Below are 26555 nucleotides of genomic sequence, written 5' to 3'. Positions count from 1 at the left end.
TTCCGGCAATCTATTGTTTTCTTCAGCAGACATGCTCCGTAAATTTCGAGAACTGTCTACAGCAATCGTATCGCAGGCTCACACGTGGTAAGATTTGACGCCCACGCCCGCCGACCCGCTAAACAAGGGACAAATGAATGTGGATACAGCCCAGCATTCGTGTTGATGTGTGTGGGGAGGCGACATTTGCCATCCGTCGGGACATGTGAAGAACCACGACTTGCCTGGGGCGGAGAGATAGTCCGAGTCGGTTGCTTTGGATTTTGGGTTTGCAGTCTAATCGTACGATAGACGCTCAGGACAAGAAATCACAGACCACACGTCGTTATCGTGTTTCGAATGGCCCTCCTTGCAGTGCGGGAAGTATATCAAGCCAAGCTGCCACAGATTTGGCCCATCTGAGTATGCCGAAAAAAGGGCTCATCAGCGCCGGGAGTCAGCTCCTTTAGCCGATAGCAGGCGCGTAAAGGTTCAGAGTCAACCAACCGGCTCCTTCTCAGCTGGCAGCTCCCCACGGCCGCCAAGCTCCCCAAGGTGGAAATGTCCCGAGCAGGGCGGGCAACTGTGATACATCAAAGATGTTGGTCAAAGTTCCAGCACGACACAAGCTTCCTCCAAGAGGAAATGGCGTCAACAAGAGTTGCCCAAGACATTCGGGCATCAGCCACCCGTCTTGGTTGACAGTGAGGAAGCACACCGCCTGCGTGGGGTGCCACTTCTTTGGCACTGTCTCCTCCCAGTAGGAGGCTCTGGGCTGGATGTCGTGCTGCACGGCAGTGTCATCTTCTCCTGATTGTGATGTATCTCAGATGCATCTCGAGTCAAAAAAGCCGCATCTCGCTTTCCTTGATCTGGCTTGTGAAGGATTTGAAGATCTCCCTGGGCGACATGCTTCCGGGCCCATGCAGACTGGCGTTCATCCGAGATTTTGTCTAGTGCTCGAGGTCATTGGTACGCTGTCAACCAAGTCTCGCATCCTCCCTTGGCACTCATCATAGAGTCGTGAATTTTTGTAGAGGCGACTGACTCCGTGAGCCCAACAATGGCGTGACTAAACCTGGTCAAGAACCCCGGAGTGGGGCCCAAATGCTATTGAAACGTTAACATTGATCCGTTCTGCTGGGTCCAGCAGCCCCGTGTGGATCCTAGACATGACTGCAACCAGATAAAAGCCCCGACCCCATGGGGAAGACTCGTCCAGCCACAGACGAGGCCTCGGCGACGGCGGCCCAATCAGAGCACGCGCGAGATCCATCCCTTGCTGACCGCAAAGGAACCAACGAAATGCCCCCTCATCTTGGCCAGCACTTGGCAAACAGCTAAGACACTTGGCAGAGCCATAGACGAAGTACTACCCTCGTCAGCCGTTGTCTCTTCTGCATACTGGCTGTGTCACGATGTGCCGAAAGCCATCAGCACACGCGCGCACACGGACAGCCTACGCGGCCACTTGCAGTCTTCCGTATTCCTCCATGTCCACCCGGATTGTCCCCAGTTTCGCAAATCTTTAACGAGATGGCGTCGCACTAGTCAGCTGGAATGCAAAGGGAGGAGGCCAGCAGTGCCCGCCGAAGTGAATGTATATAGAGGCGCTACTTCCCGTGCCTAGACCACTGAGGTGTCTTGTCCTTTCCTGAAATCCAGCTTTCTATCGACCTTAGCCTCGATCCATTGTGCAGTTCGGGAGCATTCCTCTCAAGGCCAAGCTGTATAGAGACTTGTCAAGCTTTCTTCCAAGCCTCCTTGTTCACCAGCACTAATAGCCACCCCTCGCCCGTCCGCCATGGAGACGACTCACGAGCCGGCTGACCCCGTTGCCAAGGGGATAATCCCAACGGCCAGCCAATCCATCCGTGACCTTTTCACGTGGAAGCAGCGCGTTGTCGTGGCCAACCCAGATGGCGAATCCTCCTGCGAGTGGGCGAAGCCAATCCCGCTGAAGAACCCCATCAGCCTGATGGCCCAGCTCTCTGCCAAGGACTGGGTGTTTTTCATCGTCGGCTTTTCAGCCTGGACTGCTGATGCCTTCGATTTCCACGCCCTGTCTATCCAGACTGTCAAATTGTGAGTAACCTAGCCCTCGTGCTCAAATTGTGGCTTCAAGCTAGCTCCGTTTTGGGAAATACTCCCGGGGAGCCATAGGAGCTGAGTATACGCCGTGTAACAATTGTTAATGCGCCAAGCTTTACAGGGCCAAGTACTTTGATGTCTCCAAGACAAGCATCACCGAGGCCATCACCCTCACTCTGCTGCTCCGCTCGGTCGGCGCGGCCATGTTCGGGCTGGCTGGAGACAGATGGGGGAGAAAGTGGCCCATGGTGGTCAATATGATTGTCCTCGGGTTGTTACAGGTCGCCACTATCTACTGCTCGACGTTTCAGCAGTTCCTTGCTGTTCGGTCGTTGTTCGGCCTTTTCATGGGTGGCGTCTATGGTAATGCCATTGCTATGGCATTGGAGAACAGTCCCGTGGACGCCAGAGGTCTCATGTCTGGTATCCTCCAACAAGGCTACTCTTTCGGCTATGTCTGCGCGGCTTGCGCGAACCTCGGAGTGGGCGGCGGCACGGAGACATGGAAGACCGTCTTCTGGATCGCCGCTGGGCTTTCCATTGGAGTCGGCCTGATCCGCATGTGCTTCCCGGAATCGCAGCTGTTCATTGAAGCGCGCAAGGCTGGCAAGACCGGTGGCCATGCTACGCATTTCTGGAAGGAGACCAAGGTTATGCTGGGCCAGGAGTGGAAGATGTGCATCTACTGCATTATCCTTATGACTTGGTTCAACTGTGAGTTCTAACAGCCCTCCTTCTCAGAACAATACTCGTAACGGACTTGCGAGCTGACCTTCGATGATAGATTACAGCCACACCTCCCAGGACAGCTACACTACCTTCATGATCACCGAGAAGGGCCTGGACAACTCCGGCGCCAGCCGAGCTTCCATCCTCATGAAGGCAGGTGCCTGTGTCGGCGGCACAATCCTGGGCTACGTCAGCCAGTGGTTCGGACGTCGCCGCACCATCGTCTGCGCGGCCCTCATCTCGGCCGCCCTGATCCCAGCCTGGATCCTGCCCACGACCGAGCGCTCGCTGTCGGCCTCGGGCTTCTTCATGCAGTTCTTCGTGCAGGGCGCGTGGGGCGTGATCCCCATCCACCTCAACGAGCTGTCGCCCCCGGCCTTCAGGAGCAGCTTCCCGGGCATCACCTACCAGCTGGGCAACATGATCAGCAGCCCCTCGGCCCAGATCGTGAACGCGCTCGCCGAGAGCAACTTCATCAGGAACAACGCGGGCGAGCTGGTCGAGGCCTACGGGCCCGTCATGGGCATCGCGACGGCTATCATCGCAGTCGGGATCGCAGTTACCACCGCGTTTGGCCCGGAGAAGAGGGGACGCGAATTCTCCGCCAGACCGGCTGGTATGAACATCGAGACGGAGAGCGACCTCAAGGCCAAGGACATAGAGGCCGAGGCCGCGTCTGTCCACGAGGCTGAGAGGGTGAATTCGGAGAAGAAGGAGACCAATGTTTAAAGCATAAAACAGGCCAGCTGAAAAAGAAACGAAACACACTCGCGATCGACGCTTGACCACTGCGCGGGTAGTCAGTCATACACGTCTGCATATTCGCTCTGTTAAACTAGCATGCCAGGTAGACCTGGCTGGGCTGCTACTAGCAAGGGCCACAATGCTGTAGGACGGATTGGACTAGATCTTGTGTCGCTACTTCACATTATGAGAATCTTATTGTTCGTGTGCGAGAACATGTCATCATCCATGGACTTCATTACTGCCGAAGCTTGTTGACGGCTCCAAACATGAGCTACCTGATGTGCATCCCTTAATCGCCTTTCCAGTGCCTTTGTATATCTCAGCATCTATTTATGTGCTTGCACTGCACCTAGGCGGTTTGACAGCATTTAGGCAGCCCACTCCTTGCGCACTCTGTCCGCCCTCTTGTACGGGGAGGCGCCAATGTACTGTATTCCGAACTCAGTCGTCTCGACCAGCTCATACTCGTCCGCCTTGTTCCGGTCGCCGAAGATCTTCAACGCCCGAACCACCAACTTGTAGACACCCGCAGGAGCGTACTCTCCGGTAGCGAGTCGCCCGTCCCAAGTTGATGATTGCGGCCCACGGGGCTGGTACTCCAGCGGTGTCATGTATACATCACCGATGGTGGCAAGACCGAGCGACTCGGTGGTGTTGGCGTCTGAGGACGCCGGGACAACATCGACGCGAATCACTGCTGATCCGAGGGCCAAGTTGATAAACAGCCGTGGGTAGTCTGTGCTGTTGACGTTGTACTGGGAGTCGTTGGCGTGGCCGGGAGGGGGCAGCATGAAAGTATGGTTTTCTGAGACAGGGAAATCGTTGAAGTTGAGCGAACTGCTCAGGTATGTCAAAGCAGGGTCCAAGACCGTGGCGGAGTGCAGGGACCCAGCAACACCCAAGTACGGGAGTGACAAGCTAGACGAGTCGGAACCGTTGATGGCAATGTAGCCCGAGTACACGGGCAGTCTCTCCGCATCGAGACCAGCGGGGGGTGTGGCCTTTACGGTCACAATCTTGCGCTGTCCAGCCGGCAACGTGAACGACGTCCCGCTGAGGAATTCAAGGGTCGCGTAGTCGTCCAGGAGCTCGTTGGGGAACGGGGCAGGGAAGATGGTGCCATTGCCTGGGAGAGTGTAGCCAGTGGCCGCGCCGACGTGGCTCAGCGTGTAGATGACGGAGGTCTTGCCAGTGTTTGAAACGGTGAAGTTCTGTACGGGAAGTATGTTGTCTGTATCGTTGAAGGAAAGACTGCTGACGCTAAGTAGAGATGTTGAGTATGCCGCATCGTAAGCCTGGACCAGACCCGAGCCTTGTTGCGCAGCTGGTGCCAGAACGGGGTACGTCGTCGAGCCATCGTTGAAGAGGTTGGGGTTCGATGTCGCGGACAGAGCGTTCTCAAGGGTCTTGGGGTCCTTGGTCCCCCTGACCTCCATCAAGAGAGCGTAAATACCGGCAACGAGAGGGCAAGCCATAGACGTTCCTGAGAGCACCGCGTACGAGCCCAAGGCCGTAGGGTACGTGGACAGGATCAGTCCACCAGGGGACGCAAGCTGAGGCTTGAAGTCGACCTCCCACGTCGGCCCCCAGGAGGTGTACGTGCTAAGGAAGCCTCCCGTCAAGTTGTTGGGTGTCAGAGTCAGGGACTTTTCCGCGGTGTTTGGATCAGTCATGGCGACTGTCACGTTCTGGCCGGCTGAGAGCGCAGCGATCCACTTGGCTCCCTGATCCGCCGTGACCATAGCAACAGCCTCGAGTCCTGGAACAGTGGTGCCGCTGACGGCAGTAGCGCCAGCAGGGACATTGTTGTAGACGATAACATAGCGTGCCCCCTTCGCAGCGACGTTCTGTAGCTTCTGGACGAAGGTGCAGGAGCCTCTGCGCACGAGAACGATGTACTCAGATAGGTCAGGGGAATCAGCCGGCAGAGCGGTACAAGCGTTCGCGGGATCCGCGGTGTCGAAGTTAACAGACCAAAGGGGCAAAGTGACACCAGCCCAGGCCGAAGGCTGCCCGGGCGTGTAACCGAACGACTCCTCTGTGCCATTCTCAACCGTGTAGCCGGCAACGGTGAGCAGGGCCGGGGTCACCGCGTTATCAACAGACGCAATCGCGGTGACGCCTTTTCCGTTTGCTGCGGTGCTGGCGTAGAACAGACCCTCGGCACCATCGTTCCCCGCAGAGATAGTGCACGGGACGCCGTTCTCAACAATTCGTGACACGGCGACAGACCATGGCTCCTCACTCCATCCCGACGCGCCCCCTATAGACGCCGTGATGAGATCAGCGCCTGCCTCGTACGCCATGTTGAATGCTGCAATGAGAACATCTATTCGCAGATATCGGGTTAGCCATGGACCACGAAAAGCTGATGAAGAAATCCGCAAGGTCGCCAGGGCAGGTTCATCTTCGATTCGAAAGCACAAGGAATCTAAGCAACGTACCGTCAGGGGAGGACCCATCACAACCAAACACACGGTAAGCACCCAGCGTCACTCCCGTTGCGGCACCAATGATGCCGTACGGGTTGTTCGTCTGAGCGGCAACGATACCAGCAACGTGGGTACCGTGACCACCACAGTCGAAAGGGTCCGGGTCCGGAAAGGGGGTGTTTGATCCGTTGAATGCATCTCCAACGAGATCGTAGCCGAAAGAAACCAAGCACCCGGGACCGAAGCAGCCTCCGAGAGATGGATGACGGTAGTCAATCTACAGTGACGGTGTTAGCTGGGAGTGGCCAAGGCCATATTCTTGGACTCTGGTCTTCCATCCTTGCAGTACCATCACGAAGAAGCTGATGTTGTGGGTCATAAAGCCGTCCCAGGTTGGGCAAGGTATGGCATGAGCAGGTGTGGGGAATTCATGAACTTACACCAGTGTCGACAACTGCCACTTTGATACCCTCACCCACGACGCCCTGATCCCTCAGCTGGTTGACTTGGGTCATTACGTGAGGCGAGAACGTATCAGCAGGGGCCTGCCGCGTTTCTGCCGCACCCTCCTCGTGAGCGTCTTCACCTGCCGTCCAGTGAACCGTGTGCTTCGGCACGTTGTACAGCCTGACCGGCCACATCTTCTTGACGGCAGGTTGAGTGCCCAGAAGATCGGCCTGGTCGTTGGCCGTGTCAGCGTCGTGGAAGCGGATGGACGCCCCCTTGAACAGCTTGTAGTCGAGCTTCATGCGGGTCGAGGCCACGTCCTGGACGGACGACAGTTCCGCGTCAATGTCAACCCCGTCCTCATACTCGACGATGAAGGCGCCCGGGACGAGGTTGCTGGCCTGTACGAGGCCAATGGCAGCCAGGAGGCCGCTGATGACTCGGAGTCCAACCATGGTGCCTAGGAGAGAATACCTTCGGCCAAGAGCCCTGGAGAAGAAAAACCCAGGAGAAGATTCCAGGGGTAGATAGAAAGAGAACGACGAAGTTGCAGGGAGCCAGACAGCAACTGCGGGAAAGAATGACAAGCAGGAGCTGGGGCACAACGTCGAAGAGGAGGAGAAGGGCATGCTAGGGCGCGAACTTATATGAATGAAGGGAGTGCTTCTTGGTGAGCTGGGCAAACAGGGGTCTAACGCTGCATTGAGGCTACAGAAGAAAAGAGGGAAAGGAACAAACCGAATGGCGTGCAATCTAGGCTGTAAGTACTTGTCGGAGTGGTCTGTGACCGGAGGGTCAAGTGAAATGCCATATTCACCGTAGCAGTAACCGTACACTTGCTCTGCAGGCTTGTTGTTACCATGCGCCGTGCTGCACCTGCAGGTACAAGCCATGGGTGGGCAGCGTAGCTCTCGCGCTTGTTCCGCATGGGCAGCTCCTGCCATGGCCATAGCATCATCCATTCTGCATCTCGCAGGTACCAGCGATATTAGCACCCAGGGGGGCGACTCAGTCTCCTCGACCGGTACCAAGCTGCCAGAGGTCCCCCAACGCCAGCCAGGGACGCACCCGAGGGCCAAGGGACTGACTACGGTGCGTGGGCCAGTCGCCTTGTGGAATTGCGTGTAGTTTAACCGGCATCCTTATCACCGTGGCTTGATCAAGGGCATGAAGATCCATTGGACGGGACTGGGGAAGATATGCAAGGTGCAGGGTCAGTTGCAATATCAGACACCTCTGGAGCACTTTTCGACGGCGGCGCTGGGCAAAGCTTGGCTTTCCCACGGTCTTTGCCTAGGCGGGCAGGCCGAGCTGCGGAAAGCTTTCGAGAAAGTGGGGACAAGGATTCAAAAACGAGAGCCTAATTTAAAGAATCGGACAATCAGGAAGGTCGCTGCTGGTCCTGTCCGCCTGACAACTTCTGAATGCTTGACCAAGGGTCCCGTCTTGGCCGTCTCCGCCGCGAGAGAGCAGCTTCTCCACGACGACCGCCATTGAAAGTGCTGTGCTCTGCAAGCACTGTTGGTGGATGTCTGTGTGTCAGAGGCAGATGCAGCTGTGCCGCAGCGGCTTGAGCTCCAACGGACCGGGGTGCAACTGAGCTGCAGGCCGCTGTCAACGTTTCGTCCGATCTCTGACAGGGCGATGGTGCTGAACATTTGCACTTGCGTGGTCGGATTAGACCCAGATTTAGCTTCGTTCAAGATCGCCTGGAGAAGAGGGGCAATCCGCCGAGATTGAACGGCGCTTAACACGGCGCAGCCGCCACTTCGACCTCCCCCTTCCAGTCAAGCGCACCGGGCTCACAGTTGAGTCATTGACTTCAACTGAAGTGCTCTGTGGTCCGAGTTGGTGGTCCAATGCGGACGCGAAATGAGATTAACGCCTAAAGAAGAAGAAAAGCTGCTTGATATTGGCTGGCCCCCTATCTGGTGTGGCAACGACGACCGGAAATTAGGGCAAAGCTCGCCGAGGCTTTCGGACTGGAATCTGGCCCGAGGCAGCGACTGAGAAAATTGGAAGATCGACAGGGAGGCAGGCGTGCCGTGGATCGCCAGAAAAGCATTCGGAACCCAATGTGCCGCAGGAGGATCACTCCGGCTGCCTGCTTGAACATGCGTCGAACACTTGTGCAAAACGCAGCATCGCCCTCCCGTCTCCCTGTTCTCAGGTTTTTTGGGCTGAGACATAGAACTGTCCCTTTTTAACCCGGACGCGAAGCAGTGTTTCGAAACATGCAGTTGTCCAATCAGGGGACAAACCACGTGGCACGACCATGCATAGAAGCTCGCACGCGTGAGGTCGTGTAAGGGCCCAAGGGGTGGGGCATTGAGCTGGAAGGAGAGCTGGGATCAACAGTGATGTTTATTTTGAATTGAGTTTTGTAGAAAGTTAGCATGGAAATTTTACCATTAATCCTTCAGATTGGGTTCAGGACATCCAGGACATCCATCACAGTTGGGAAGCTCCTGCATCTCGCCTGTGTAAGCTGTCCATTGGACCGCCAGCCGCGCGAGCTGCCGGGCTTCTTCGCCATTGCAGCAGTCAGTGGGACCACTGCAGAAGCCACCTCCCCAGCTGTCGGGATGACTGGGTGACGATGACTTGTCCCTGCAGCCACTGCATTCCATCATCAAGCGGGTTTTGCAATCAGGGATTTTATTCCGTGGTGACACCGGTACCCTCGTGGCTATGCCAGCAGCTCCCTTGCAACCTCGTACGTGTTCATGAAGGCAATGCCTTCCTTCCTCCATGTGTCTGCCTCGACCCAAGGGCCGGCCGTAGCATTCAATACCATGTTTGTCGGCTCCTCAATGCTGTACTTGGGCCAAGTAGGTAAGGCCAGCAAGTCCACGTTGTCCTGCACGTTCCACGCACTGGGCGGGTTTGGGTCGAGGTTGTGTACAAAGCTGATGTAGGCCACAGCGACGGACCTTGCAATCCTCAAGTCATTGTCATACGTCGGACTTGGGCCCAGGAGCCCGGTGATGTTCTGGAAGCTGAAGGCAACGTTGTCAAAATGCTGGATCCCGGCGAGTTCCGTCTTGTTCCACAGGCGCGTGTCGAACCTGTACGAGTAAACGTCCTGCCCCGCTGTTCCGGCATACAACTCGCACATCTTGCGCCTGCCAGAATGCATCACCATATCACCACCAATGGCGGCGCCCCGGCGCCATGCTAGCCCTTTCGAGGGGAAGACAGAGCAGTTGTTGATGTACAAGGGCGGCTGGACGCAAGGGTCGTCTGGGTATAGCTCCAGGAACTTCCGGATCGTTGGGGGAGATAGGGCATAACTACGCCACCACAGGAACGCGTTGAAGAGATCCGCCTCGGTGTTGGGCCCAGACGGACCAAATGAAGCGCCTTCGTCGGTATTTGTGCCAGTCAGGAGGGGAATGGCATTGTACTTCCCATCGCGGATGAGGGTGCTTGGGTAGCCCGTGAGGAAGTTCCCCTCGATCAAGGGGTTCCAGACTTGTGATGGCGAGGCGGCAAAAAGCTTGTCCTGATCAAGTCCGCGCAGGCATGCGAGCTGGTCACTCGCGGTGTAGCAGCCCACGGTCCGTGTGAGGTTTTCCACAGGGACAGTGTAGTAAGCCAAGTCCTGTACCTGACAACCAGTTGGACCGCCGCTTTCGAGAATCGCGCCGCGGTATAAGCCATCATCACGACCGTCATGGCTGAGCAAGTGATAGGCAATGCTCTGGGCCCCAGCACTCTCGCCCCAGACGACCACACGCTCTGGGTCACCACCAAAGGCGGCGATATTCTCCTGGATCCACTGCAGCGCCAGCCTCTGATCGATCAGGCCTGCATTACTCGAACCCTCAGCTACCAGTGCGGGTGTCTGCAGGAAGCCCCACATTCCAAGGCGGTAATTCATGTCGACGGCGATCACGGGCTGTCCCATGTCCTGGCTGACCTTGACGATGCCGCTGAGATTATATTGTGGGTCTGCGGTTGAGCCAGCATAGAGGCCACCGCCATAGATCCAGACCAAGACCGGTAGGTTTGTGTGGTCGCCGGCCGGTCGGATGACGTTGAGGGTGAGACAGTCCTCGGAAATGTTGAAGCTCGAGCGGTACTGCATGCAGCTGTACCCATACTGGGATGCATCTCGAACCCCGTCGAAGGTTTCATTCAAACTCCGTGGCCACCTAAACCGTAGGTCTCCCACGGGAGGCTGCGCATAGGGCATACCAAGGAAGAGATCTTGGTCGTAGCCAGGCAGATAACGCCCTTGGTAGGTCCCATTTTTGGTGGTGGCGAGAGGTGCGGTGCTGCTGTCGTTGGATGCTGCACTTTTGCCGCACTGGAGCAACAAAGACGCCACAGCAAGCGAGAAGGGCCTCATGGTCGGCGACGGTCTGTTTCCGAAAAGAGAACTGCTCAAGCTTTCCCCCCTGGGCCCAGCCATCCAAACCACAGCTGCCGAGACGCGCCGTCCTGCCATCTTATACTGGCTCATCGTCCACGTCACTGGGGCAGCTACCAGCGACGGGCACCTGTTGCAGCCATTATTGGAGGGAAATTGTCAGCCGGGTGCCATCGTGGGTGTTCGCCCTAGTGAGGAATTGGAGACGGGCACGGGACGGGCAAGGGGCACAGTGGCCAGTTGAGGAAGCAGTCGGCCATTCTGCGGGGTCGACCGAGGAGGTATGGTGGTTCCTGGTGGAAGCGAAAGTCTGGGCAAGCAGAGCAAAACAGGGCAAGGTGGAACCAGAGATGGAGAAATGCCAGGAGAATTGGGGAGGACGACCGCGGCCAGCGGCAAGTTAATGTAAGGGACCCGCATATGAAGCCTATGACGGACCTGTGGTGAACCTCTGATAAGGTAGGTGCCTTGGCTGCTTGACGATGATGCCGGCATGTGGACTTACGCCATGCGACATGCGGCGTGCTGAGTGAGGATTGAGAAAGGGAACCTTGGAATGATACCCTGACGGTCAGTCCACGAGTCGTCACATGCAGGCCCTGTTCGCCGTCCTGGTTCTGGGTCCTGAAGGAGCAATCTGCGGGGGCGCACGGGCCAGCGGTTCGTCCCATGTCGAAGCTTCTTCCTCTCTCCCGAAAACCGGTCGTTGGCGACCCAGACTTTTGACTTTCGGGAGCCAGCGATGGTGGAATAAAAGAATGATCGGAGCCAGGATGCCAACTTGACAACGGGCAACCGTCGAAATGCTCGGAACGGCGGGTACCATAGGCCGACTCCTCGGCTCCAAAGTACACTCGGCTCATGCACAAGCCCTCTGGCTGGAATGACTCTTGTCTGCCAGTCGTTAACAGAGACATTGAGAGACGAGCCAAAGCAATGAGGTGGGGTTGTGCATCACCTCTTGACCTCCGGCCCCTCCCAGGCGCAAAACATCTAGTGGTGTTGTATGCGGCCGGAGCTGAGTCCCTTGAGCACAAACAAATCAGGTCCAATATTCATGTATCACATCGTCCCGAAAATACTCACAACTTGAGCAATACATGACCTCCCAAATGCCATACCTGAGCTTCCAACGGTGGGGGACATCATGCGGGTAGAACTTAACTAACCTGGCCGGTACGTACGCTCTTGCGAACAGAAAATGGAGACTGAATAGAACATCACGACATGAGGGTATAGGTATCTAGATGATGCAGAAAAATTATGTACGTCGAACAAAAGTGACCACCGCCTTATTACAATATCCGCTAATCTTTGAAGATGCTTCTGATGTTTGAACGGGCCGGGCTCAGAATGCTCAGCTGGCCAAAGCTCATCTTCGGCAGCTCGTCTACGCTGCCACCTTGACATCTTTCAGAGCTACCGTCTGGCCGTTCTTCCACGGCGTTTTCCCAACTCTGTAGTTGTTCTCGTCTGCAAATGAAAGGGTGTTACCCTGCTTAGCCACCAGGGGAACGAGCAGAAGGTCGAGTAATGCGCAATCACCTCCAATGTAGGGGGTGATGTACTGGTCCGCGAGCTTCCACAACGGGTTGTCCCATGCCACTACCCGTGTGTAGAGCCCCGACATCCCATTCATATCAGAGGCGTTCTTCTTCCTTATTCCCTGGTAGTCCTTGAACACCTGGGTGAGAGCCTCGGTGCTCGGCTCGGCGTTCTTCGACAGCAGCTCGTGCAGGCCGTTTGTCAGGACTGCTGCCGACTGCCACCCGCTGTTGAGCCCGAGACCGACGTTGGGTGTCATCTTGTGCACCGTGTCTCCGATCAGCACGGCGCGGTCGCCGAACCAGCTTGGCGCAACGCCTTCCTCGAGTCCGGAGAAATAAGACCACGTTGTCTCAGACCAGATGTCTTTGAACTTGACATCCTCCGAGACACTAAGGTCCTCGACCGCTTTCGCGAACTGCAGCTTCTCGTCCTCCGTGTACCGTAAACTCCCTTTTGTTGTTGTGGGCAGGCGCTCATAGACGACGAACATGGCCATATCGGGCCCCGGGATGACCTGGATCGAGGTCTTGTCTCCGTGCATCTCGTACAACGTCTGAGAATCAAGGCCCTTTGTCCAACTTGAGCAGCCGTAGAGTGCTCTGTAACTCGTCGTAAATGGCTCTGCGTGCTTGTCGTCTCCCTTCCCAATGTGGTTCCTGACCGAGCTGTTGACGCCATCCGAGCCGACCACGATGGAGCCTTCATGGACGGTGCCGTCCTTGCAGCTAACCTTGACGCCGTCTGCCGTGGTCTCGATCCCAGTCACCTCAACGTTACTCAGAATGCGAGAGTCGTGCTCCGGAAGGGTGTTGTAGAGATACTCGTGCAGTTTCGGCCTGTGAAAGCACATCCATGGGTGTCCAAGCCTAAGGATATTCTATCATCAGTTCCGGCCGTTCATAGAAGCTTTGATCTGAGGGTTGTGGCAACTCACGCGACGCCGACTCTCTCCATCATGTTGCTCTTCTGAAGTACAGACCCATCTTTTCGCACGTTTTGCTTGTACTTGATCCCGCAGTCGATCTCCTCCGCTCCCTTCAACAATCCGAGCTGGTCCAGGAGCCTCACGTTGTTTGGCCAAAGAGCCATTGAGGCTCCACCTTTCGGAACGAGCAGATCACTCCGCTCCAGAACGATGAAATCGATGCCCGCCTTGGTCAGGCAGTGGGCTAGGCCGAGGCCCGACAGGCCACCGCCAACAATGATAACTTTGAAGCCCATTTCGTCTGTGGATAGTACAGAATGAGGGAAAAGTTGGGACACGGAGCCGACGAGCAATGCATCCCGAAGATCGTGCCGGCATTTACTTATCTAAAGCTTTTTTTACGACACGGTCTAGAAGCGGATCCGCGGCGCTTCAAACCAAGGCCCCACCCAGAGCCGGATTTGCAGCCCCCTGGCGGTGTTCCATGATCTCCGGAGAGGAGCTGGTCGTTTAGACAACACGTGGGAAGTGGATAGCAGCCTCGGCCTGGCCTTGAACAGGAAATCACTTCGCAGGCGAGCGGCGCTTCTACGGCCCGCGCCTCAATCCACCCTCGCGTTTCCGTCCAGATCTGCGCCGATTTCCCATTTGTCCCGGTAACAAGGTTTGCGCGTTTGGTGGGGGAATCCTTGGAATTTTGGCATGGTTCTGTTAAACCCGAGGCTTATCATTTCTGGGGAATTATCGACTCCCCTTGTTCCTGCGCTAACAAGCTCAGAGGTTCCATCGGCAATCTCAACTGCATGTCAATAGGGGTCGCACGCCATGCGCTCGCCAGGGCAGGGTTCCCATAAAAGTTTGGCAGGTGGGTCAGGTAGCATGGAAAAGGGCAATTGCATACGACGGACAGAACCATCAGGCCATCAATCCGATGGGCACGGGCTAAGCAAGCACGTGGCGATCGAAGAGACCTGCACTCGGAGAATAATTCAAGATCCCGAGACAAGCTCCTTTTTTACGACATTCAATTGCAGGCAGGTGTCTTCGGTGCACACAGGGGTGGAGAGGACAACTGATCATGGTACACATATCCACATCGTATATCAAACCGCTCCGGAAATAACGACTCCCTAATGCGACTGGCGTTCTCACTTGGGACCAATCAGACTGTGTGCGTTCACCTGGCAGCAACGAGGCGCCAGCTGCTCTTTCCAACATCTCAGCCATGGGCAGATAGCCAACAACGATGCCGTCGTTTGCAAGTTTGCATCACACCTGGCTCCCTCTGACCGAGAAGGCAGTCCGCTACTCCAATGCCCTGTTTGAACTGTCATGTCTCCTTCCGCTTCATCTGCCTTTGTTGTGTCGGGAAGGAAGGTTCGTGCGACAGCGTTCACAATTCGCATTACCCTCGCAACGAGCGACCCTCCTTCAACTCTTCAACTATGAACTGTAAACAATCAATCAACACCAAGTCCCTGTTTTAGGCACATTTGTAAAGGTACACCACAGGCACCAGACTTTTACTCGTTCCTCGAGTCATCTCACCTTGAATTTGTCCACGTGCTAGCTGCATCCATGGGAAACGTCAATTCGGATATCGACAAGTCTGCCCCTCCATCCAAGGACTCTACCCTGTCTGATGGAGAGATTCCTGACCATGACCACGTCGCAACCACGTCCACATCCGCGGCTGCGAAGACCTCTTCTGCAATTTCTAGCAGTGGTGATGGGCGTCGAAAGTTACCTGACGGTGTGAACTCGGGAACTCTCTTGTCTGTACTCAGCAATGTTCTTTCCGGGCGCTCAGCAGAGGGTGTAAGTGAGACCTGCCGTTGACATCAAACCTCCTGCGGCATTTCTATCCAATGTCTCATGCATTGCCAGAGCAGCCTCCATTGCAACGTGGATGGCTGGGTGATCATAAACAGCGATGCACACTGTCTTGTCCTGACCCTTGCGACACTGTTTTCTGGAACATTTAACGTGGCTTACTTCCTTATGAGCAGTTTCTTGTATAGGCACCGAAGACCTGGCGGCCGGATCTTAAGCCCATGCTTCGATGTGCAGTTGAAGGTCCCGACGGTAAAAACCAAGTCAAATACCTGACCTGGGACCAGTCAAAAGGCGAAGACCTCGGAATCCACCGCCTTTCAGGCGACTTCTTCAACTCAGACGGATACTGCGCTTGCGAGCCTCTCTGGCTCAGGGGTGGCGACTGGAATCATGCGACGATCTCTTTTTTCAAACAGTTGGATGATGATGATGAATGGGAGGTCGTGCACAACGTGTTTCAATACGAGAACATTACACTACCAAAATTGAGCGAAAGAGCAATCTGGGCAGAGAAACCGAGTGTCGAATGGGTTGGCTTGAGATTCTGGGACGTGAAGTTGAGAGAGACATTCGGAGTGGGCACGAATCCTCACCGTGGTAGGCTGCGCGTTGTCACGCACAACCAATTTGGAGATAGCGACTTGAAAATGGTCATGTGAGTATCCTCTTCGCTCCCGGCCTGCCACCCTTTTTTCGTCTAGGCATGCGATAAGCCTCAGGCATGGCATGGAACAGCTGTTCACCTAGACCATGGGCTTTGGCTTGTAAGTCGCACTCCATTCTGGGATTTTGCTAACCGCAATTTACATAGGAAAATCTGGCCAACACCTGTGAGTAGCCAAATTGGCCTGGAAAACGAGATGATGGTATACGGAGTTTGCGATGGCACGGGCATTACGCCGGAGTTTGTTGGCTATGTCAGCGAGCAGGGGAGGGTCATTGGAATGTTGACAAAATACCACGGAAAGGCACACAAGCCGAAAACCGACGACGAGAAGGAGCTGTGCCGCACAGCCCTGCACACTTTCCAGACGTTGACGGGTTGGCAGCGAAAGCCCAGGGCGAATCACAAAGACAACTATCTTATAGAAGATGGCAAGGTGCTCCTCATCGACCTCGCCAGCGTGTACCCTCCTGAGGAGGTTTCCAGGAAGGGAAATGAGTGGACACAGAAGCTTCTTCATGAGGACTTTGACGCACACTGGGACTACGACAAGCACATCCTCAACTAAGGCTAGTGGAAGAGAGACCCGTGATGGGGTAGGCAGGGATCGAATCACAGTATACGAAAGCAAGTAGAAATAAGTAGATTTATACCCATTCCAACAACATTGCTGCTTACATGTTCATTTCTTGTATTCAAAGCGAACAAAAGAAGCGAAGGACGAAGTCTAGATTGAGGTGTTTTGCAAAATGTTGAGCTTACTGAGGTATTGGAGTCAGAGGGGAGTCCTATTTCCAGCTCTTCCCCTGGACCAGATCATTGCAAGACCCCAGTGGCGACCATCAAGACCGGGCGCTTCAACTTTTGTGAACAGCATTTGACAATATGTCATCAACCCGGTGCCTGAGTAGCCTCTGCGCCAGACATTCTGTTATATGCTTTCGATTGATGGCGCCCGGGGATCTCTTGACCTTCACTCAGGGAACCGCAGTCCAATCTGATCCATCCAAGCCAGGTCTATTCCATCCTCGCTGTAGTAGATCTCCTCAATCTCGCGGTACTCCTTAGCATATCTGACCGCCTCTGCCTGATTTCCCAGAAGCATGTTGAATCGCGAGCACTCCTGGTAGCTAATCCAGTTAGGTTAGCTGAACCGTCCGAATGATCTGCGTGTGTTGGTGGACCATAGAGGGCGGTGAGATAGTGTAATGAATACCATAGGGTTTCATAGAGAAATACAACTTACATCTGGCGAAGTTTCCAGTATCCCACACCGGCCTCCTCCATCGATCGTAGCAGCTCTTCGGCCTTTTGAACCACCTCCAACGCCAGGGCTTGGCGGGCATTGTGATCATCGGGAGGCCAATCCTTGATTGACTGATCCAGCCTCTTCTTGAGCAGGCCCATTCTCTCGCGCTCAGGGTCGGTGATTCTTGATTCAAGACAAGCTTCGCAAGCGCATGTGAAGCCCCAGTCCCTCCGTGTCTGTTCCAGTCGCTGCTCGCAGGTCATGAAATCCTCATTGCCACCGAAGTAGCTGATGAGGATCTGCTGCCCTGCCTTGATATTCCAGCCGGCATAGACAGTCTGTCGATTGGTCTTGGCGCTGAATATGCTGAAGACGTTGGGCTTGCAGGAGTGATTGACAGAACTGAAGGTGCGGAAAACGGCTGAGCCAGTGTCCTCGCCGTCTTCGATGATTGCAATAGCGTTGGTGTAGTAAGTTGCGTAGAGCCTGACCAGATTCATAAAAGAATCATTTCGGACATCGATTGCATTCTGGGGATCTTCGCTGCGGATTTGTGCCAAGATATTGCCGGGCAGATTTTCGTTCAAGAGCCGAACGTTGCAATGAAGGTCCCTGAGGCCGTTCATATCGGGGTCTATCGAACGCGCAGCTTGACAGAACTCTCGAAAGGGCGTTGGTGACGGTGGTAGAAGTATGATAGGGCTCTCTACGAGGATGCGAGTTCCTACTGATATGTCGACAGTTGCAAACAGACCTTTGCCCATCCCGTCTTTGGTAGGGCGAGCCTCAAGCATGGTTCCGAAGCTGGCACTCATCGTTGTGAAGAGATGTGTGAGCCGTTTACAGAGGGAGATAAGGAAAGGGGAATTAGTTGGTAGGTTAGTTGGTATTTCGTGGATCATAGAAGACGGCCTCGCCAAAGGTGATTAAAGTGAGCAAAGTGAGCATACTTGGCACCACAAAGCAAGTCACATTTCACATTCACTCACAACTACAAGATTGATGTTCAGTACATGAGTGAATGGTTGGCTGAGTCATGGGTGAGCTATATATATATGAACAGGCCGTTGTGTGCTTTTGAAGTGAATTAAGTCCTTCCAGGATTGTACCTATGAGGAGGAACACAATGAACAACTTTTGGTGACACACCTAAGAATGAAAGCATGGAACAAATATGATTGATATGTATCCATAGTCAGATTTCACGAAGGAGTTTTTCTGAAGAATAGGTCCCACTCTGCACATCAGGTCATGGTGGGTCATTGGTGGCCAGAGTGAGGCAGGGTGCCCATCATTTGAAGGTTCACCAACGTCCAAGACAGGCTCACAAATTGCAAGTAGCAATTAATATGAAGCCAACTACCCACATCGATTCTTTAAAGTAGGGACTTCTTGATATAAACCTGTGCATGATCTGTATACAATACACCTTGGTAGATGACACTCTGATGTTACCTAGGTACAGTGTAGGAGGAGCAGGAAACACTACTAAGTAAACCTTCTCTGTATTACCATGCATATCTTCGCTCGATGAAGTACTGGTCCATCGTCAACACAATGTTATTGCCGTTTGCAATGTGATGTTGGTGGCAACTATGTCTTGAACGAAAGAGCAAGACTAGGTTCACCCCCACCCTCTGCAATGCCTGCTGATATAATACAGCGCGTTGATTGGTCAATGTTATGACGTCAAAATCTGCAGGCTTGAGCTTGGGACCAGGGTACCTATGCCGGGATCGCTTCTCCATTCCAGCATCCGTACAACACTCCATCTGCAAATATTCTCCACCAAGCTCTTTGCAATCTCAGACATCCGCATCCCAACCCTCCAGACTTACACATCCAACGAGTATGCTATGCCAGAGGTGCGCCACCTTGCTCCGAGGCAGCCGACTAGCCGGACTGCCTAAGCACACAACCCGCCAAGCTTCATCGAGCTCCGCACTGCCCCGACGCCTCGGTCATCCGTCAACGTCAACAGCTCCATGGGCTCCTCGATTCATCCCCAGACAACCCACCACAGCCCTGCCAGCCGCTACGATTAGACCATACTCGTCTTCAGCACAGCCTGGTACAAGTGCGACCGCCGCCGAAGCGCCGAACCCATCAAGTACCCTCGAGAAGCCCGACTTCCTCAACGAAGCCGAGTCCGAGGTCTGGGACCGCCTCGCCAAAGAGTTCAGCCCAGTCCAGCTGGTGGTCCAGGACATATCGGGAGGCTGTGGATCCATGTACGGGATCGAGATAAGCTCGGAGAAGTTTCGCGGTACAAATATGCTCAAGCAGCAGCGGATGGTGAACGCCGTTCTTAGTGACTTGATGAAGACATGGCATGGCGTACAACTCAAGACGAGGGTCCCATGATAGAATGCTTGGGGCCGAGGAGGAAAACGACTTGCACGGTCCTGGCTCTATTACCGGACCGTCCGGCGTGCGTGGATGCGTGGAGCAACCCGGAGGCAGCATGGCTGCTCTGCGCGACGCATGGACAGCACTGCTGTCACTAAGCACTTGTGTATATACAGGGGGTGGAGCGACGACCCAAGAGGTCGCTTGTAATTACCTGTCAAACCACTCGAGAACGCAGATGTGGAAGGACGCCCGCGACATTGGGCCTCTTCCCATCACCATCATCAACGGCGCGGCCGCACTCAGCGAAAGCCATTGCTTGGTATAGCTCCAACGACAAATCACTACTCATAATACATGTGAAACAGAACATCGGCAAGAATAATGACTCAATTTGGTGGAATCGGTACAGGCCCAAGCCTTTCGACCGGCCCAGTGGAAGCGCAGGTTAGAAGTGCCTGAATATGCTATCTTCAGTGCCAGCTGTCGTCTGCCTCTAAAAGGCTACCCAAGCCAGTGAACCAACACAGTGATGTCCATTATGACTTTGCACTTTGCGTTGGACTTTTGTCCACTTGCCGCAGAGTCTGGCGTGCTACCCTCCCTCTTCGGCCGGCCGAGTTACCACCTCACAATCCGTGGGTAAGGAGACATTTAAGTCTCAGTGTTCTTTCTCTTGCACTTTTCGCACTTTCCATGCACTTTCTTCTCCTTTAAATTGTTCTGATTTCCTGGTGGTAGGATCCAGCACGCGTACCCCGTGTGTTGGAAACGCTCGCAGGAAAATCGGTCGAAGTTCGCAACCCCAGGGGTTACTCTGCACTGAACATTATGAATTAGCTCCGCGAGAGGCTTCTTGGACACCATGTTGTAGTTATGAAGGAAATATTCCAGTATTCTCTGGGTATAAACTCGAAAATCCTACTCTTCCAAGATGGGTGATTGAGTGCGACAGTTGGCGTTGACCGTTTGGGGCAAAGGGGGGGGGGGGTGCTGCAGCAGATACTTACACCGCATGCATATTTCTCAAGAACGTATTCACACATGGTGCGTTCCTGAATCTTTCTTATGATTTCGAGTGTGTTTCCAAATTCTATTTGTCTACCTCTCCGTTGGATGTCGTTGTGAGCGAATGTTATGAACTCCGAGTCCGAGTCCGAGGCTGAGGCTTCTCAGATCAACGTAAACGGTGTACGGGAAATTATATAGTAAGTGAAAAATAATGTTGAATCATTGTTCTTGTACTGTGACAGACTCTCGTCAGACTTGAATGTGCCCATTGTCTTCTGGTGTCTCATCGATGCCAGCAAGTCACTCTACTGGATGGGAGAAGTGACGTCCAATGGCAGAACCTCTCAAACGCTCACAGTCTACAAACAACATTGAACTGCACACCGGCATGTTTTCTAATTGAGAATACAGACCATTCTCATACAACTCTACCAGCCATCAAGCCAAATTTATGGTAGGCACTCAAGTCTCCTAGATCGCCGCACAGCCAGTCTAAGATAATGACGGGCTGCCTCCTGTGCTATCTGATCTGCTCAGGGCGATGATGCGAGTATGCACACATAATTCCATCCATTATGGCTCGTGGGCACTTCACACGCCGTGCCCCTCCAAGTAAGTCCAATGTACCTAATGAGGCTACTTTGGCAGTTTTAAGGAGTCACAATGAGTGATGACGGTCTCTTGGGACCTGGGCGCTCAGGTGAACGTTCATCCCCGAGGGATGTCTACACAAGCCTGGAAATCTTTATACCTCCATAGTAATTGGCTTCGAACCAGAAGTCATGTCAAATGGGAGGGTGCCATCGAGTTGCTGTCATTGAAGTTCACACCTTGCCCCCCAAACCCCTGCCACTTACACGATCCCGGGTGGTGTCGTAAGTGGGTCCCTGCACTGGCCATCTGCAGTCACCGGCGAGCTAAGCTTAGGCGACCGTTTTGGGGCACACTACCAACAAGGGTAGCTCCAGATGGCATTCCCTCTTCTTCCCTTCTACAACCAACATCGAAGGTTCCCCGAGCACAACCAAACTCACCCACAAGCAACCGCAAACAACATTGGAAATTCACCATTCAGGTACCGAAAGCCCAAAACTCAACGTTCAGCATCGCCCCATCGCGGAAGCAAACAATAGCCCCGTCGATTCCCAACCTTGTAATCGCAACCGCAGATCGCAAACCGCAACAATGAAGACCGATCAGTATCTGAATCTTTGTCTTGACCAGGCTGCCCTGTCCACCCTTCACTACCGCCATGGCTGCGTCGTCGTCAAGGGAGGCAAGGTCATCGGCCAAGGCTTCAACGATTGTCGCCCAGGATACGACGGCGGCAGCGTCCTGAAGACCGGGGCCTTGCCAAAGGCTGCGGCCAACGTCCAGCCTGACAAGCCGGATCCGCCAAAGCACAAGAGCGACTTCAAGGCGGTCGAGAGCGTCATCGGCAACTGCGGAGGTGGCCATCACGCCAACGCGTATCTGACCATGCACAGCGAAATGATGGCCATCAACTCGGCCCTCTCGTCGCGCAGTACCCTGGCTGCCAATACTGTGTCTCATGTTAAACCGAGCTTCAAATTACTCGGTGATTCCAAACGGAAACGAGAGTTACAGCGCAACGCGGTGCTCTCCTACGCCCAGGCCGTGTGCCTCGCTACCTTCGGGCAGGAGGTTCAACAAGGTGCCGGCGCGGCTGAGGCAGACGGGTCGCGCGTTAGACCTTCCACATATCGATGCAACGACCTCCTATCAGACGACCAAGAAACATGGCTATCACTATCATCATCACTACAGTCATCACTCCTATCAGTATCAGAAAGAGAAGGGGTACAAGAACAAGTACAAGTACAAGTACAACAAGTACAAGTATAAGCCGGCGAAGGGTTCGAAGGATGTTCCAGCAGCAGGATCTATGGCTCAGAAGAGCGAGGACTCGGACAGTGATATAGCCGTTAGCGGCGAAGAGGACGTTCCTCAGGACGCCACAGAGAGCAATAAGAGCAAATTTGGTCTGCGCAAGGTGAGTTGCAACAGCTGACCTCAGTCCTTGTGTCGACTTTTGCTGACTATCAACAGGCACGGAATCAGCACCTTCTCGTGCCCAAGGGCCGTACCGTTGGAACGTCGCCAGGCGTAAAGGAACGGATGAAACATCCCAAGCTAGTCGGTGCCGATGTTTATGTTGCGCGCCTCGCAAATGACGGCCCATCCGCGGAAACCATGAAGAAGCGTCGTGCGCATAACCAGCCAAGCGATGAGACTGTTGAGACAGCGAGTCCGGATACCTGCACCACGACTTCCGCCGTGTCTGCTGAGACAGGGTCTTTGCATGACGAGCTAATCATGAAAACGTCCAAGTCAAAGCCCTTGCCCTCAATCTCGGAAGATGTCAAGCGTCCGCCTACTCCCGCCGAATCACGTCCGTGCTACCGCTGTGTCGCCTACATGCACTCGGTTGGAATAAAGCGAGTGTTTTGGACGACCAACGACGGCAAGTGGGAGGGTGCCAAGGTTCGGGACTTGATCGATCAGCTCGACGGCACCATGCGCAGTGACACGGATACGACCCTCGGACAGGCTGCGATGGATGTTTTTGTCACCAAGCATGAAGTCTTAATGCTCCGGAGGTTGATGGGCGGTGAGGGATAGATAGATCGGAGCGCAATGCCACCGAAGTCACTCGTAGGGTGTGCTACACTGCTCACGTTATCGATTGAAACTCTTACTCTAGATCTAGGCGCCGTCCGCTGAAATTGAATGCCAACCTCCCTCTAAAAGCAAGTCCGTCTATACTATTGTTATGCCCGCCAGTGCCCGCTCATCAGAGCTATAGATCTTCTGCTTTTCCGAACCATCCAGGTTACATCTGTACAAAGACCCACCGAGGTCAGTGAGGTACATGTGACCAGCTTCGAGATCAAGCTTCAGCCCGATTGCCTCATTCAAGTGTCTCACGAGCACCTCGTACGGCTTCCCACTGCCGCTCTTAGCCACCAAGCCAGACGCAGGATCCAAGGTTGCTCGGTTCACGGAGTTGCCTAGTGGCAGCTCGCCACGATCAGTCCAATATAGCAAGTCGTTGCTTTCGTCAATCTCGAGGTCAATCGGCTCTGGGAGGTTATCCAGGAGGAGCTGGACGTCTGTCCGGCTCTCAGCCGTCTGTCCAGCGGGCATGTCGATGCTTGCGCAGAAAATACGACCCTTGCCGGATTTCGAGGCCGCCTTCTGCGTCCAGTAAAACTTGCCGTGCTTGGGCGAGACGGTGATCCCCACACACCACTTTGTCTGGTCTTCGAAGCCCTCTGCCTCCCAGTCGCCAGTCTTGATGATGGTCTCGAGCTCGCCGCCGTCGTAGTTGCAGCGGAACACCCGCATCCCCTCGCGGCCGCAGAAGTACAGCTTCTTGGACACCGGCTCGACGACGAGCTGCTTGGGGGTGTTGGCCACGCCCTTGGGCACGATGCACCTGGCGTCCGAGCCATCCTCGAGGTTCGCGGAGAATACTTCGCCATTGGGGTGGCCTGGCAAGCCCATGCACGTCCAGAACATGCGCCCCGAGGACTTGTCCACGTCGATGCCGTCTGGCAATGCCTGGCTCTTGGCGAGGACCTTTTGGTTCTTACCGTCGCCTGACATCTCCAGCACGAAGCCCGGCGCCGGGGAGACCTTGGTGGCCGCCAGTCCAAGGTCGAGAACCAAAAGACGGGGAACGCGAGGATATAAGCCTCCTTTCTGACACTTCGCGCCCAGCTTCCCCTCGTCGATGTAATTCCTCTGCACGAAATCGACAGTCTTGTCCGAGGGCAGGCCCCTCTCAGCGACGTAATGCGACTCGATAAAAGCAACAGTGTCGAGACCGACGTCGTCCATCATCTTGCACGGCCCCCTTGAGTTCTCGAACATGGTTTTGAACATTCCGTCAATCTCCTGGGGCGTCGATACCTCATCGGCCAATATCTCAAGGACCTCGCGCTTCACCGCCGCCCAGAGCCGGTTGAAGATGAAACCCGTCGACTCCTTCCGGGCGACGTAGGGCGTCGTCCCCGCCTCCTTCTGCCTCTCGAGGAGGAACTCGATCACGACGGGGTCTGTGAACCCGCACGTCATCAACTCCACGACGTTGTTGCCGGGCGGCACATAATAGTGCGTATTCAGCATGCGCGCCTTCGTAGCCTCGTCCCTGACCTTTTCGAGCATCTCAGAGCTCTTGTAAGAGCTCGAGTTGCTCGCGAGGATCGCGTCCTCGGGCGCATGGGCCTCGAGGTCCGCGAAGGTGTCGATCTTGATCTGCAGCTTCTCCGGGACGGCCTCGATCACGAGCCATGCTCCCCGTACTGCGTCGGAAAGCTCGGCCTGCGTGGATATCTCCCCATAACCGTTGAGGTTGGCCTTGGCTGCTGGGAAGTCACGGGCGTTTGCTCTCACGTACTCCTCGCAGGCTTTCCGCTGCGAGGCATCGGGGTCCCTGACGCAGACGTCGTAGCCTGCTGCTACCCAACATGTCGCTAGGAGGGATGTTAGCTTTGTGCTTGTGATGGCACTGAGGAGGTGGGTGTAATTATTGTCCCACCTATGCGTCGTCCTAGGACGCCTCCACCCAAGATGGCGACCGGTCGACTGTGATAGTCTTCGGGGACTTTCCAGGAGGAGCTCGTGATTGTAGATGATTCAATGTCTAAGGCTGGGGCAGTGAGAATGCTGTTGATGATCACTTCACAAGATTGTGGTTCTATAGTGCTGGCAGAAGGCACCGAGTGTCTCTTTTATTTCCAAACGGCCTTGCAGCATAAGGTGAGCAGCCGCGTTCTCGCGATTACATGTTGGCGCCTGGCGGTCGACATCGACATGCGAGATACATGACGACATCTGGGCTCGCCAGGCAGCTTGGGCCACTGAAGCTGCGGCGGTAGCATCTCGCAACGTTCGTCGGGAGCGAAGGGCCGGGATTGGCACTCTGAAAAGCTCCCTAACCTTACGGCAAAAACCGGGGCTGTCCGCCGGCGCTGCAGACGGAAATGCCTCGGCCAAGCCCGGTGCCTCGGCACAAAGTGGGTCTCGCGGCACCCAACCCACCGGAGTTTCCGACATGGACGCGAACGATCCATTCTATCACCGAAGCCCGTGATGCGTGCATGCCTATTTGTATTGATTACGGCCCGATCCTACAATGAGTACCGCTCCCGAATTTTCCCTCCGCTTCCACACAGAAAACAAGCTATGTCAAAGTGCCGGCATTCGAACTCAAGTGCCACATGAGGTTTGAGACCGCGGTGAATTAGTGGTCAAGGTAGTGACACCAAGCAAGCTATCCTGCGCATTTCATTTGGGCTCCTGGAATTGACATGTAAGCTACGGGTCTGTCACATCGGAATTCACAGATCCATACACAATATATCTAGATGCCTGTCTTTGCTGATGTGACTGGTATGTGACCCATGTGTCAGCATGAACCTGGCCGTGATGCTGAAACTGGTCCAAAGTGATACTGTGACAGTCCGTGAACTTTTGGTGATAGCATAACGTGATGCAAACATAATGTGTTGTAAAACTTCAATGCAATTTATTTGGAAGAGTAACCTGGGCGATTGATTTTGTTGGCGGTCATCATCTCGGTTCAGCAATTGTGCAAGTCCAAGAACGCAAGGTGATCTCCTAGTCAGGAGGACCCGGGCATTTCAACTTCCTTGCAGCCAGTTGTGATGTGATAGACTTCGATCAGTTCTCTCTGCCTTAATCGAATACCGGATAGGCCCTGCAAGCAAGCGATCCTATGCGGGCGGTCGTGAGGCATCTCACCAAAAGTGCTTCATAGCAGAATGCCTTGATTTCGTCAGGTTACGCGTAAACTTCTACATTAGCTTGATCTGCTGTACGATTGCCGCTTTATATTCTCTCATTTTGCCCTCAGACGGTGATAAAGTCTCGAGAGGTGGTCGCGACATCAATTGACTCGGGCCCGTGTACTCGATTCTCTTTTGTAGTACCAATACTCGATTAGAGAGAGAGAGAGGTGGGGGGGGGGGGAGACTCATAACCTCGTCACCTGGCGTAGCGCTCCAAGGAGCTGTAGATGTGACTTTATGGTCCGTAGTGACCCTCTCTGCGCACTTAACTTGGATTTGATGAGTGGCACAACGTTTCATGCAAGAAACTCCCCAGGGAATGAGACAATTCCGCTT

At 54.5% G+C, this 26555-nt stretch overlaps 9 protein-coding genes across 9 annotated transcripts; 4 read left to right on the top strand and 5 right to left on the bottom strand.

Annotated features, from left to right (window-relative positions):
• Window positions 1-1783: 1783 nt before the first annotated feature.
• On the top strand, window positions 1784-3528 carry INS49_006531 (uncharacterized protein; the record flags this gene model as incomplete). The annotated part of the gene is made up of 3 exons (XM_043167303.1): window positions 1784-2064; window positions 2192-2784; window positions 2855-3528. The coding sequence occupies 3 exons, from the start codon at window positions 1784-1786 to the stop codon at window positions 3526-3528; spliced, it is 1548 nt and encodes a 515-aa protein (XP_043028447.1).
• A 386-nt stretch (window positions 3529-3914) lies between these two features.
• Window positions 3915-6880, bottom strand: INS49_006530 (uncharacterized protein; the record flags this gene model as incomplete). Its single annotated transcript, XM_043167302.1, has 3 exons — window positions 3915-5875; window positions 5991-6255; window positions 6419-6880. The coding sequence occupies 3 exons, from the start codon at window positions 6878-6880 to the stop codon at window positions 3915-3917; spliced, it is 2688 nt and encodes an 895-aa protein (XP_043028446.1).
• A 2234-nt stretch (window positions 6881-9114) lies between these two features.
• INS49_006529 (uncharacterized protein) lies at window positions 9115-10679 on the bottom strand (the record flags this gene model as incomplete). The annotated part of the gene is made up of 2 exons (XM_043167301.1): window positions 9115-10509; window positions 10626-10679. The coding sequence occupies 2 exons, from the start codon at window positions 10677-10679 to the stop codon at window positions 9115-9117; spliced, it is 1449 nt and encodes a 482-aa protein (XP_043028445.1).
• Window positions 10680-12190: 1511 nt separating this feature from the next.
• Window positions 12191-13569, bottom strand: INS49_006528 (uncharacterized protein; the record flags this gene model as incomplete). Its single annotated transcript, XM_043167300.1, has 2 exons — window positions 12191-13184; window positions 13283-13569. The coding sequence occupies 2 exons, from the start codon at window positions 13567-13569 to the stop codon at window positions 12191-12193; spliced, it is 1281 nt and encodes a 426-aa protein (XP_043028444.1).
• A 1282-nt stretch (window positions 13570-14851) lies between these two features.
• INS49_006527 (uncharacterized protein) lies at window positions 14852-16341 on the top strand (the record flags this gene model as incomplete). Its single annotated transcript, XM_043167299.1, has 3 exons — window positions 14852-15091; window positions 15295-15764; window positions 15921-16341. The coding sequence occupies 3 exons, from the start codon at window positions 14852-14854 to the stop codon at window positions 16339-16341; spliced, it is 1131 nt and encodes a 376-aa protein (XP_043028443.1).
• A 405-nt stretch (window positions 16342-16746) lies between these two features.
• Window positions 16747-17648, bottom strand: INS49_006526 (uncharacterized protein; the record flags this gene model as incomplete). Its single annotated transcript, XM_043167298.1, has 2 exons — window positions 16747-16903; window positions 17020-17648. 2 exons carry the CDS (start codon window positions 17646-17648, stop codon window positions 16747-16749), a joined length of 786 nt encoding a protein of 261 aa, XP_043028442.1.
• Window positions 17649-18873: 1225 nt separating this feature from the next.
• Window positions 18874-19386, top strand: INS49_006525 (uncharacterized protein; the record flags this gene model as incomplete). Its single annotated transcript, XM_043167297.1, has 1 exon — window positions 18874-19386. The coding sequence occupies one exon, from the start codon at window positions 18874-18876 to the stop codon at window positions 19384-19386; it is 513 nt and encodes a 170-aa protein (XP_043028441.1).
• A 2181-nt stretch (window positions 19387-21567) lies between these two features.
• INS49_006524 (uncharacterized protein) lies at window positions 21568-23025 on the top strand (the record flags this gene model as incomplete). The annotated part of the gene is made up of 3 exons (XM_043167296.1): window positions 21568-22082; window positions 22171-22396; window positions 22453-23025. 3 exons carry the CDS (start codon window positions 21568-21570, stop codon window positions 23023-23025), a joined length of 1314 nt encoding a protein of 437 aa, XP_043028440.1.
• A 138-nt stretch (window positions 23026-23163) lies between these two features.
• Window positions 23164-25242, bottom strand: INS49_006523 (uncharacterized protein; the record flags this gene model as incomplete). Its single annotated transcript, XM_043167295.1, has 2 exons — window positions 23164-24863; window positions 25194-25242. 2 exons carry the CDS (start codon window positions 25240-25242, stop codon window positions 23164-23166), a joined length of 1749 nt encoding a protein of 582 aa, XP_043028439.1.
• Window positions 25243-26555: the final 1313 nt, after the last annotated feature.

Source organism: Diaporthe citri (assembly GCF_014595645.1).
Source record: "Diaporthe citri strain NFHF-8-4 chromosome Unknown scaffold_2, whole genome shotgun sequence".
Lineage (NCBI taxonomy): Eukaryota > Fungi > Ascomycota > Sordariomycetes > Diaporthales > Diaporthaceae > Diaporthe > Diaporthe citri.
This window is presented reverse-complemented; position numbering and strand designations above follow the sequence as displayed.